This window comes from Lygodium microphyllum, chromosome 1 (assembly GCF_053477565.2).
Source record: "Lygodium microphyllum isolate KBCC chromosome 1, Lygodium_microphyllum_v1.1.10, whole genome shotgun sequence".
NCBI lineage: Eukaryota > Viridiplantae > Streptophyta > Polypodiopsida > Schizaeales > Lygodiaceae > Lygodium > Lygodium microphyllum.
This window is the reverse complement of record NC_141135.1, coordinates 150,890,940-150,905,025: the sequence shown is the minus strand read 5'-3', so window position 1 is coordinate 150,905,025 and position 14,086 is coordinate 150,890,940. Positions and strand designations below refer to the sequence as shown.

Sequence of the window (14,086 nt, the reverse complement as noted above, 5' to 3'; positions counted from 1 at the left end):
TGGGGACCAGCAATCACTCTACGATAGCTTCAAGTTTGACATTTACTAATGCCATTAGTGGTAATTTTCCACTACTCTAACACTAACATGTAGCCTCTCCTTCAAGTCCCTCCCCTTAAACGTTTTTCATTTATATAAGCAAAGCCCTAAAATATCAGACTCTTGTCTGCCCATGCATAATTTAGACTGTGTTTTATTTATACTAGCAAAAACATTCAGAAGGCCTTTATTTTAAGTAGGCCTTGGAGTTATACACTAAAAGTCAAGAGACTTGACTCTATATGCCACACACAGCTAAGCTAAATTCTTCATAAATAACAAAATGAGTCTACTTCATACTTGATTCTTTCATCAGCACGTGATGAATACGAAGCACGCCTAGAGTTCTGTATCCATGGATGTTGAAGCAAAGTTTTTGCATCGGGCCTTAGTTTGGCATCCTATCCAAAAAGGAGAGAAAAAATGATTCACATATTTCAGCCTTTCTGAAGTGTCTGAAAGGGAAAAGTTATTGAATAAAGAACACAAAAAGACAAAATGTTTACCTTGCGGAAACATTGATGTAAAAAATCAGTCAACAAAGGTGAAATGTGCTCTGGTATCGGGGGGTGTTCTTCCTGTGTTCAGAATTCTCATGTCACAATTATTAAAATATAAACATCTAGAAATTGCATGATAATAAAGGCCATGTGTCAAGATACAATGCAAAATTACAGCCCACTCATGAATATTCTATGTCAACTAGTTGCAAGTTTGGATAGGTGGATAATTATGCTAACAGCAGCTGCATTAAAGATTTAGAAACCAAGGATGTTATATAACTATGAAGGACAACATGGTAGAAAGCAACTTCATCAAATCAAAGAACTTATCATGAAACTAAAATTGGAGGTACATGCAATACTTCCAAAATAAGGCTCAATGTGGTGTGCTGCCCCTGTTTTACTCTGTTTACAACAATGAGCTATTGCTACTCAGCCCAAAAAAAACCCTCATACATATCAAAGATACGGCTCACCCTTTTGTCAATGAAGGTACCCTGGTGTATCCCTCTTGTCCCCTTCTCCAATATCCCTCCTCTCCCTCTCTTCCATACAAAGCAAGCAGCTCTAAATCGGCCAGTTTGTGCTTGCTTTTCCACACCAACATACTACCCTCTTCTCCACGTTCAAATCAGCCCCCATCAAGCCCCACTTATATCTCTCCTCAAGTCTCCTACTCCAAGTCACAAGCAGACTTGACCTACCTCAAGTTCCAACATGACTTAGTACTTAGCCCTCTTCATGACAAGCTCAACACTTGTAGTTTTCATACACATTACTTCCTAAAGTAGTTAAATTCATGACAAGCTCAACACTTGTTTTTTTCATAAGCATTACTTCCTAAAGTAGCTAAATTCCTCATAAAGCCCTCTATACTGCGTCTCGCATGTATATTATTGAGTTCTCTAAGAAGCAGCTTTTCTTATGATTTCAAAACTTAAGACATCTAGTCATACAACACTATGAAAGGTGTCACCCCTAAAACATTGTGTTCACCTCAAAACATTTCACCTTTGGGCAAGTCCCAAGTGAAACAGTTGAATAACACATATGAGATATTTTTCTTTATAAATAATGAGTTTCAACTTATATATTTAGGCTATGCACATCCTTTCATGTCAACAAAAGATGTCTTTTTTCAGCCAGACAAGATCAATAATCATGGTATCCTATAAATAGAGTATAAAAATCCTCAAAACAGCAAGGAAAAACAATTTTTTTCCATTTGAAAGTCATGTTTCAATCAATCATTTTACTCATGGCATTTTGCATTTCAGTGTAAATGTGTTTTTGTGAGAGTGTGCAACAGAAGAGGAACAGGAACACAAAGAGAAAAGGAGAAAAGAAAAGATAGCATGAATGAAAGGGAAATCTACACTGAATCTGAAAAGAATGCTGAATATCATGATGGACTGGTCAATCCCTGCACGCAGCCCAAAGCATCAGTGAGAGCACAGGATTAGGCTGGAAAATGATGATAGCACTAGAGACAATGATGGAGATGGAGACGGAGACAGAGTGTGCAGCCAGCAGCCCCTGCAAGAGACGGAGAAGAATGTCGAAGTCAGAGTGTGCACCTACAGAAGAGGAAGAAGAATGATCTATCCCAAGTGCCCACCAAGTATAAATAGCCAAAAAGAGCCAAAACTAGCTGACTGCTGAAATAGGACCTAAATCTAGCAATCAACCAGCCAAAAAGGGCCAAGCAACATCATCTAGTCACAAAAATGCTGACATTGCCCTAATAAATGGCCAACAGGGACACAGTCTGGGAAGGCTGATCGCAACCTGTAGGGGTTGCATAGGCTGACAAGTGCTTGGCAAAGCCAAGAAATGCACATCTAAACTGACTCAGAAAAGAAATGCATGCTCTGAATAGAGCTCCTTCCTTGGTCAAGGTACATGATAGACATATCAAAGCTCCTAATGTCCCCATCTGACTCAAACTAAGGCTCGCAAGCAAGAGATGACAATGCATGATAAACATGACTCCTAATGGTTTCATGGATACCGTGCATATATAACCCAATTAGATACATGTGACTAAAACTAAGCATATTAGAGTCATACTCTAGTCTCGCACACAAAAAGGAGTAATGCCTTGACATATGGACTAGATCCAACAAGATAGACAACTACAACCAACAAGATGACATGAGCATGAAAAGTTTGTATAATGTGTATATATAGACCAAACGTTTAGAATGCATATATCTTTGCATAGAAAACTCATATCAAGATTTAGTATTGTTTTTGTAATGTACTCGGAAAGAGCTTTCACATGATACCCATATTGAGGGGGATCCCTAAATTTTAGGAGCTTCAAATTGGCCTAAAAATGCTAGTCCTAAAAATAGGGATAATAAAATATTAAGTTTGTGTACTAGTTGTGCTTATAAATTTGGTTGTTTCTATTCTCTCAACAATTTTCAGCCCAAAAAGGAAGGCCATAGGAAAGAGACAAGTCTCAGGACACTTGTCACACAAGCTTCCGAGTGTCCCACAACTTGACACATCTCATGGCATGTGCTTGGACACTTAACTTAAAGTCTCTCTTTCTCCTATAAAAAGAGCTCATTTCATCTCATTCTAGATTAGTTTTCCTTACTATAAACTCATGTACAATGTACAACAATTGAAGATTGTCGCAAAGTTGGTCCCAACCATCTCCATCATCATTCTCCGCTTCTTCACCATCAAATCTCTCAATTTTCCTATTTTCTCATTGTTGTTTTATTGGACAGTATTCAATGTCTTCCTCCACTTTTAAGGTCAAGAAGAAAGCCATCTCAATGTAAAGCTAAACAACTATTAAGATTAAGAAGGGCTGATTTTCTCTCAATCTTACTCTCATCTTGTAAAAAATTAGGTGTAGTGTGCATGGGATGCATGTGTATATATACATCTTTCACACGATCTTGTGAGAATGAGAATTACTTCCCTTGCTTTCAAGTTTATTATAATTGAGCTCATTTCTAAGGAATTTGGGTAGAGCAAAAATACATTCCTTCGAGCGGAGATAAGTCCCTTTTTTTTTGGGAGGGGTTTCGTATTGTTCAGTTGTTTTTACTTTTTTGGGGAGGGAGAAGCATCTTCGACCTGTTGGGTGTAAAGGCCCCTTACGCTCTCCCGTGTGTATATTACTTTACACATGTCAACTCACCCTTGCAAATGTAAGTGTACCGTACCCTAAGTATAAATACATTCTTTTATTCTGTGTGTACCACACCGGTACACACCTATCTCTTGATTCTCACTCTCACACTCACTCACTATTCACTAAAATCCTGTTGCACGTCGATTGACTTGCGTACTCTCTTTGCTTTTGCTCAACTCTTCAAATTGGTATCAGAACACGACGATCCAAGCAAGCGGCAGACAGATAGCTGCAACAACGTCTGCTACAAACAGTGGTCGCAGGCAACAGGTACAGCCAGTAGTCACAGGGGACAGGTACAGGCAGTAGTTGCAGGCTGCAAGCGACAGCCACAGGCTCCAGGTCAGCACGCGACCAAGTTCTGTCGGGTGACAGGCTGACCAGCATGCGACCAGGTTCTGTCAGGCGACAGGCCTGACCAGGACACAACCAGAAGACCAACGTAACAAGTCGACGGGGCTGGGGCCGGGGCCAAGCAGCAGACGGACAGCGCATGATGCACGCAACCAGGTCAACGAGGCCAGCGACAGGTGTCAAATAGGCAACAGGGCTGACCAGCACGCGGCGTATGGAGCCAGGCGGGAGACAGGCAGATTTGGTGCTGAACACACATAACAGTGACAATTGACCCATAAATTGCAGATATTGGGTGCACACACCTCGAAAATTTTGGGCCTTCCCATGTGTAAGTGAAATTTTACTTGGTTGAGCTAATTTCATTGAAATTTGTGGACTCTTGAACCCTGAAATTTGGGGCTTCTGCAGAATTCGTATAATTTCTGCAACATTTGCCCACATTTGATACTTGGGAAGATGTATTGATACACTTGGGGCAGATTTACTGTAAAAATTTTGGGGCTTTCCCCATTGGTGATGCATTTTGAGTTGATTTGAGACTGGACAATGAAATTTGCAGCAGATTCACTGCTGAGTGGGAGAAATTTGAACTTTGGATGTTTCAAATGTTGTAAAAGGGCAGCTTCTCTTGGTAGATGTATTGTTGGATGCTCATTATGCAGTGAAACAGTGGTATATACAACGTTTGGGTTATTGCATTTGGGCATTACGGTGATGTATTACTAAAGTGGGAGTTGTCATTAATGCAAATGTATCAGATTTGTTTCGTGTATATACTGTAATCAGTACTTCAGACTGAAATCACAACTAAACATCTGCTTCTTGGACACTTTGGAAGTACAAGTGTGTATACTTGCTGTTACATTCAGCAACCTTGCTATTGGCTGAAAGCATTCAGCACTTTATTGCTGGTTTTTATTGCTGAAGATGGTTGGCAATGCATCTACATCTCACACAAAGAATCTCTTTGAGGTTCGTAAATTTGATGGCAATGGCTTTGATCCTTGGAAAGATCGTATGTAGTGCAAGATATACTCTTTCTAAAGGATTCTGATGGTACGCAAAACATAAGCCTGTTGCTTTGCCAAATGAGGATTGGGCTAAAATGAATAAAAAGGCCATTACTTACATTAAAATGGCAATCACAGATGATACCTTGGTTGATATTAAGGGGCTTGATATTGCCTATGCAGTTTGGGAGAAACTCAAGGCTACTTATGAAAATACAACTCCTACCAATCAGGTATATCTCATGCGAAAGTTGGTCAACTTGAAGCTTGATAAGTCTAAGCCTACCTCAGAGCATTTAAATGCTTTCACTAGTATTTTGAGTCAGTTACAAGATGCAAGCTTGCCAACTTTTAATCCTAAATTGGGGGCTATCTTCTTGCTCATGACTTTGCTCGATTCATGGGAAGCATTGGTTATGTCATTGAGCAATTACCCCAACTTGACATTTGATGGTGTGTGTGGTTATATTCTCAATGAAAATATTAGACGCAAGGCAAGTGGGAAAAACAGTGGATCAGCCTACAATGTAAGAGAAAGAACTAAAAAAAGATCAAATGTTGCAAATAAGAACAAAAATCGCAGCAAAAGCAAGGAAAAACGGCAAGAAGTAACTTGTTATCAATGTGGTCGCAAAGGGCGTAAAAAGCCCGATTACAGGTACTTTAAAAGGGAACAAGAACACAACAAGCAAGCTAATGCAAAAGACAAAAAGAATGAAAAGGATGGCAACTCTACCCCTAAAGAGACAAAAAAAGTAAATGTGGTATCTAGTGTTGTTATTAAGGAGATAGAAAAGGATAAAAATCTTGATTTGCTAGTTGCATTTCCAGATCCACATGCTATGACAGTGGAGGACATGCATATCACTAAACGGATGTGATAGATGCTTTGATGTCAGCTCATAATGGTTTGTCACAATCATGGATTGTTAATAGCGGTGCTTCATTTCATGTAACTCCATCTTTGGAGTGTTTTTCTTCTTATGCACAAGGTAATCTTAGAAAAGTCTACCTAGGCAACGATCATGCATGTGATATTGAAGGAATGGGAACCATACACCTGGCTCTTGAAAATGGTCAAAAATTAATCATTCATGATGTTAGGTATGTATCTGGCATCAAGAAGAGCTTGCTTTGAGTTGGACAACTAGACAGCAAAGATTACTTCACTACTTTTGGTGGTGGAATGTGGAAGATACAAAAAGAATCTATGCTAGTCACTAGAGATGGTAAAAAGGGGGCTTTATATTATCTCTACTGCAAGGCACCTCCTGGAAAGTTTGTTGCAATTGTTGAAGTGCAGTCACACATGGGGTTATGGCACAAGCATCTTGGACACATGAGCCAAAAGGGTTTACAAGCACTTTCTTCACTAGGAAAAGTTGATTATTATGGGCAAACATGTGAAGAGTCCATACTCTCATGGAGCCTCTAGGAAGGCATGTATCTTGGATTTAGTCCATTCTAATGTATGCACCATGCCAATAAAACCTCATAGTGGTTTTCGCTATTTTGTGTCTTTATTTGATGACCATTCTAGAAAGCTATGGGTTTGCTTGCTTAAGCATAAAAGTGAGGCATTGGATGCTTTTAAAAGGTTTTATACATTTGTTAGTACTCAAAAGGGTTTAAAAATAAAATGCATAAGAACAGATGACGGGGGAGAGTATGTATCTAAAGAATTCAATAAATTTTGTGATGCCAATGGGATAAAAAGGGAGCTTATAGCTCTTTACAATCCGTCATCTAATGGTATCGCTAAGCGAATGAATCGCACGTTATGTGAGAAGATACGGTGCATGTTGTCCACAACTAATCTCCCGCAATCGTTTTGGGGAGAGACACTTAAAACCGAGGTGCATATCTGCAACCGATCTCCACATTGTGCACTTGAAAGTGGCATTCCTAAAGAGGTTTGGTATCAAACCTGCTTCATATGACCACTTAAGTCTTTAGTTGCGAATGCTATGTACATGTACATATTGATAGCAGGACCAAACTTGACATGAAATCTCATAGAGGCATCTTTATGGGTTATGGAGATGAAGGTGAAATGGGCTATAAAGTTTAGGTTCCAAGCATAAAAAAGGTGCTACGCAGCCGGGATGTGGTATTTAATGAGTCAAAGCTGCTGAAAAACATCACATCTAATGACTCAAACAAAAAGAAAGTGAAGTTTCAACATGATCAACCTCTTGAACAGCCATCAACCACTGAAAATTCAGCTCCATTTGATGCTGATTATGATAAGAAACGTATCATCATTGAGCCAGATGAAAATGGGAATGCTGAAAATCAACTAAGGCAACAAAATCAGCATGCTGAAAATGAACTACAGCAGCCTAAAAATGTATTACAGCAACTTGAACATGCAGTTCAGCAGCCAAATAATGAGACCATTGGCGTTCCTTTGGATGTGAATCCATTACCTGATAACACTGATCATTGGGTAAGAAGGTCTACACGTGTCAGAAGACCTATTTGATCCCTCTTTGGACTGCATTTTACTCACAGACGAAGGTGAGCCTCTTACATATAAAGAGGCTTTATCATGTGAATTTAAAAAAAGTGGGAGCTAGCTATACAGGAAGAAATGAAGTCATTGTATTAGAATGATACTTTGGATTTGGTTTCATTACCCAAAGATAGAAAAGCCATTCTTAACAAATGGGTCTATAAAATCAAATGTGTGGATGGCAAACCCAAATACAAAGCCAAGCTTGTGGCTAAGGGCTATACACAAAAAGAGGGCATTGACTTTCAGGAAGTCTTTTCTCCTGTTGTCAAAAAGACCACTCTTCGAGTATTATTTGCCATTGTAGCATCTATGGATCTTGAACTCGATCACATGGATGTTAAAACTGCATTTCTGCATTGTGATTTGGAAAAAGAGTTATACATGAAACAACCCGAAGGTTTTGTTATACAAGGAAAGGAGCATTTGATATGTAAGCTTAAGAGAAGCTTGTATGGTTTGAAACAGACTCCTAGACAATGGTATAAAAAGTTTTGATGCCTTCATGCTCTCACATGGGTTTCAAAGAAGTAATGCAGATCACTGCTTATATATTAAGAAAGCTGATGATGGAAGTCTTATTTTACTTGTGCTTTATATGGATGATATGCTTATTGCTGGTGAGCATAAAAGCCAAATTAATTCGTTCTAAAAACAGTTGATTCAGCCTTTTCCATGAAGGATTTGGGTGCAGTTGAACACATTTTGGGTATGTGTGTGACAAGAGATAGAGAACAGCAGCTCTTATTTCTCTCATAAGAAAAGTACATCAGCAAAGTACTTTATCGTTTTTTTATGGAAAATGCTAAGCCCCTTGGTGTTCCTTCACCACCATATCTTAAGCTTAGAAAAGCAGATTGCCCAAAAGATGATAAGACAGTCAACTCTATGAGGGGTGTTCCTTATGCTTCACCTTGTGGTTCACATATGTATGCTATGGTTGCCACTAGATCTAACATTGCTGATGCAGTGGGAGTAGTGAGCAGGTTTATGTCAAATCCTAGCAAAGCACATTGGGAAGTAGTGAAATGCATCTTACAGTACCTAAAGGGCACACTAAGAAAGTATATTTGCTATGGAAAGGGTACGTAGACATGTATTTTTGAAACCTCACTAAACATGTGGATTAATTTTTAATCACATGGTTAAGTAAATGTTGCACATGTGAGGTGTAACTTGAATTAGAGTAAATTTACGAGCCCGAGACCCGAGAAAATCATGGGATGTCAAAGGCAAAAGTTGTTATAAGTTATACCGCACAGGTACTTGGTGGTATTTGGTACCAATTGTTGGCCTAGGTCATTCATTCAGCCATAAGTGTCAGTTGGTGACACTAGAGAGTGGCATTTAATGGTACCTAACGTCAATCTGATGGTCAAAGATAACGCAGAGACACTCGGTAATGAAAGTTACCTAGCCAATTTAATTATTGGCTAGTCAGATTATTTTTCAGGTCACTAAAATAATTAATAGAATAATTTTTTATATTTAAAGACTGAAAATTAATATTTAATTATGAATAATGCTGGAAAACCATTTGGGAAGGCTGCCACTTGTCACAAATGCTCATGCAAGGCTAAAAAACGTCTTTAGAGACTGGAGAGAGGCATTTTTTATATATTCAGCTTGCAAGAGAGGAGGAGATACTGTTGGTCTGATTTGCAGCCATTGGAGGACCTTTTGAGGCGGCCAGGGGCAAAAGAAGGCCAACCAACAACAGGTGACAGCATCTACAGGCTGTTGAGATAAGGCAACAACAGTAAATGACTTATTTTCTTCAATTCTTTGCATCTACAAGCTATTGAGACAGGGCAGCAGCAATAAATGAATGATTTTCTTCAGTTATTCACAAAGAAAGTCTGAATTTTCTCTCTCCTTAGCATTCTCTCTCATCTCCCAACCTTTCTACAACCTTGCTCCAAAGATTGCAGCATTGAGATCACCAGAGGTTAAGAAAATTCAGATTTCTCTATTGTAAACCTTAATCTACAACAAAAATTAGGGTTTTAGCAGCCTCTAGAAGCATGCCAGAAATTGGAAGCTCCAAGACTCGGATTCAACAGGACTGAAGTTGTTTTTAGCCTATTCAAGTGGAGGGACCAGCAAATAATAGAATTTGGGGCATTTTCCATCTCCATCAAAGCAGATGAAGGCCAATTGATTGCCCGAATCAAGGGGCAAATCAGATTATAGACTTGCTAGTCATTTTGAACAGTAAGGGGAAAGCAAGGGGAGTTGGAATATCGAAAGGGATTGGAAGAATCCCATTGTACATCAACTTCTTCTTGAATTAAGTTAAATAAATACCGAAAGAAATGTCAGTTTTGGGGGCCAACAGGGTGTCCAATGTCCAAGATTATATGGTAAAGTGTACTTTTCAGTTTTATGAATTTGTTAATTGTTGTAGATAGTGCTTAATCAGGTTATTTACCACCCTATCCAAGGAGAAAGGCTGGTTACATGGTTCCATTATCGGGACACCACTTAATCCCTTGATTTGGTGGGCCCGAGGCACTTGATTGCAAGCCAAAGCTTTGTGCTAGTGCTAATGTTTACTTTTAGCTCAGAAATTACAACAATATGTCTTCATACAATGAGATGGACTCAAGCAATGATGATGCCTCTCAGTATGAACGTTCACATGGGAATGAAGGAAATGCAATGCTTGACTTTGGACAAGGCTCAAACCATGGACAGCAAGCTGAAAATGTTGCTGTTGGGCAAGATGCATGGCCTTTAGGGCATAAGGAGACTGATGACCAGCAAAGTGAAGAGGAATTTGATAACCAGTTCAAGAATTGGATGAGGACAACAGTAAATCTCTTTGCTGAATTGGCAAAGGATCCTCAATTTACCCGATTTTTGAATGCTCCAAAGAAGGACAGCAAAGGCAAGAAGAAGAAGACGTCTTCTACATCTTCAGGACAGCAAGATGCGCCGAAGATAATGTCAAACCCTTCATTTGAAGCTCCCAAAGATGCTAATGAAATAAAACAATTGGTACCTACAGGTCAAGGAATGCAAATGCAAGGCCATCACAGAAGTGCCAATCCAATGGATTTTGGATAGCTGGGCATGCATGCTATGATGGGGCAGCCAAGATATTTTGGTGGAAGCACGATTTCTCATGCTATGGTTGGACAAGGACTACATATGGGAATGTATGGCACAAATCCCTATGGTATGCAGCAACCAATGCATGGTGTCTAAGGCCCAATGTATTCGGGTATGGCTAGAAATATGCAAAACCCTATGTATAGCAGCATTGGCTTGATGCCTGGGGCACAAAGTAGCATGTTTGGTACTACATATGCACCCCCGAATGCTTATGGGGCTCAATAAATGAATGTTGGTCATGCAAATGCTCCATTTGGCATTGATTTCGATGTAAATTCAGCAAACGCACCCTTTTTGCAGCAGCCAATGTATGACAACTTGACACCCAAAGGGGCAACAAAAGACTATGATAAGGGTAGAAAAGCAATGAAGTTTGAGTCCTTCTGCGATGTACAAGATTGGCTGAAAGCTTTGACTTTCATTCAGCAGTTTGATGCAGCCTATTCAAGGGGGAACTTCACGGAGTCCTCAAAGATTCAAAAGGCAGTCACTTTCTTGAAAGGGAATGCATTACAGTGGTAGTCCACTCTTTTGATGCAAGGTAGAGCACCGTCAACGTGGGTACAATTCAAGCAAATGTTTGTATCAAATTGGTTGACAAGTACCTTTGAGGTGAACATCATGACAGCTTGGAATGAGTTGGATGCCATGAAAGAGCAATATGTTGCTGATTCAGACTTTGCTTATGCTTATGATCAACTTTGCAATGGCCAAAGGCATGGATACTTGGTGCTAAGAGATGGATTTCTGATGATGCATGGACGATTGTGTGTCACAAAGCAGCTAAGACCTAGAGTTATCACTGAAAGTCATGCTCCTCTGTATGCAAGACACAAAGATATTGATACCACGGTCAAGGCAATGAAGCATTTCTTTTATTGCCCAGCTTTGAGGCATGATGTAGAACAGTTTGTTAAGACATGCATCGTATGCCAAAAGGTAAAGCACAATAGGCAAAAGATGCGGACTATCATTTGCAGGTTTAGCAAACAAGCCCATTTCATTTCAATGAGGAAGAAAATAAAGGCTGATCATATGGCACGATTGTTTTTGCAACACATCTTTAAGTATCATGGTATGCCAGAGTCGATCGTTAGTGATTGAGACCCCCGGATGACGAGTTTATTTTGGAAGGGCTTGTTTGAGAATATGAGTGCCACACTGAAATTCTCATCATCCTTCCATTTGCAGACAAATGGTCAATCTAAGAAAGCAAATTCCACAATCTTAGATCTTTTGAGATGCTATGTTTCAGACCATAAACACAATGGGAGTAGTATTTGCCCTTGGTTAAGTTTGCTTACAACAACACAGTGCATAGTTCTACGGGCAAAGCTCCATTTCAGGTGGTTGAGAGTGGCAAGAAGGTACCATCTATTCTGCAAACTAAGGATAAGAACTTTGAGGTTGATCATTATGCAGAAAACTTGGATATAGCCTATGCAAAGATAAAATATGCACTTCAAAGATCGCAAGAAAAGCAAAAGAGGGCAGTTGATCGCCACAGATGTGCTTTGCAATTGGCAGAGGGTGATTATATATTGCTGCGTTTTGAAAAGGCAAGGCTTGAAAAGATAAAAGAAAGAGAAAGATTGTATTCAAAGTTGAGTATGAGATACTATGGTCCCTTCCAGGTGTTGGAGAAGATCAGGGATGTGGCATATCTCCTGAAATTACCTCCACATTGGCAGATACACAATGCCTTTTATGTCAGTTTGTTGAGGCCTTTTCATGGTGATGTGCCAAAGAATATGTCTACTAAAATTCAGCCTATGGTTGAGGAGCTGGATGAGATTTTGGTACCTTAGCAGATTTTGGCACACAAGGAAAGAAAGGTCAAAGGTAAAGTTTCCAAGAGGTACTTGGTAAAATTTCAAAATTATTTACCAATGGATGCCAAATGGATGGAAGAGGATGACTTGGCAGACCATCCTTAGTTGTTGCAACTTTACCTAGATGCCTTTCAGTTAGAGCCAACTTTAGTTTGGGCTCCGTTAGGTTTAGTAGAGCAAGGGTCTAGAGTATTACCTAATGCTCAAGGGGGAGGTAGCTCTTCCACTCCTCCAGTTATGGACAACTCTCATATGTAGTGGATCTCAAATGTATTCAACATGTATCCAAGATACTGCACTGACAGTATGTTTGCCATGAGGTCACTACTTAGTGTACTAGTTACTGTGAGATGTATGCAAATAAGTATGAGTTTCACCTAGGCACTGGAACTATACTTTTGCATCAGCTTATGATCAATTTGGCATGAATTTTGCCTCAATTTTGAGACTAAAATTTTGATCAATTTCAATTTAGTTTTTGATCGACTTGAGAACCGTTTATGGTCACTTTTTGGATCATTTTCGTGTCAGTTTTTGCATTAATTGCTAATTAATTTTTGCAATGAGTTTGTGATCAGTTTGGAGTCACATTTGCAACAATTTGTGATCAGTTCTCAAATCAGCAAGTGATCAGTTTATGATCAGATAATGCTAAATTTTCAATGGTTTACATCTAGTTCCATGGACAACAACATATGTTATAATGCCATTGATGTTTTGGCCATGGTTTATGCTTGGTTATGCTATGCTATGGTTTGGTTTTGCCAGATGAGTTGAGCTCTCATGAGAAATAAACATGTCACATGATAATTTGGCAATGTTGTTTTTATAAGATTCTTTGTGAGTCTTATGGTATGTTATGATTGGCTTGTAATTTTCAGCATGGGTTGGGCATATGGAATGGTTGAGTAACAGTGCACAATGTTGTGTTAACTATAATGCCTTTGGAAATTCCGATCCACTATTTTGCTTTTGATGCATTTGGCAGTGCAATCATGGACGATTGCAAGGATTTTAAAGGGTAGGGTTATCATGAAAACATGTATTTTTGAAACATCACTAAACATGTGGATTAATTTTTAATCACACAATTAAGTAAATGTTACACATGTGAGGTGTAACTGGGGTTAGAGCAAATTTACGAGCCTGGAACCCGAGGAAATCACGGGATGTCAAAGTCAAAAGTTGCTATAAGTTATGCCGCACAGGTACTTGGTGGTATCTGGTATCAGTTTTAGCCTAGGTCATTCATTTAGCCATAAGTATTAGTTCGTGACACCATAGGAGCATTTAATGGTACCTAACGTCAATCTAATGGTCAAAGATGGTGCAAAGACACTCAGTAATGAAAGTTGCCTAGCCAATTTAATTATTGGGTAGTCAAATTATTTTTCAAGGCACAGAAATAATTAATAGATTAATCTTTAATATTTAAAGATTAAAAATTAATATTTAATTATGAATAATGCTGGAAAACCATTTGACAAGGCTGCCACTTGTCAAAAATGCCCATGCAAGACTAAAAAACGTCTTTAGAGACTAAAGAGGCATTTTTT

The 14,086-nt window shown here is 39.1% G+C and overlaps 1 protein-coding gene across 4 annotated transcripts in view; it reads right to left on the bottom strand.

The window, feature by feature from the left end:
• The window catches only part of LOC148041822 (MAP3K epsilon protein kinase 1-like), a 55,234-nt gene that overhangs the window by 20,562 nt on the left and 20,586 nt on the right, over positions 1-14,086 (bottom strand). For all 4 annotated transcript variants that reach the window (XM_087682868.1, XM_087682842.1, XM_087682852.1 and 1 more), the window contains 2 exons: positions 546-617; positions 340-440 (listed from right to left, as the gene is read on the bottom strand). In XM_087682868.1, the coding sequence (XP_087538994.1) occupies positions 340-440; positions 546-617 (173 nt within the window). The remainder of the gene's footprint in view (positions 1-339; positions 441-545; positions 618-14,086) is intronic.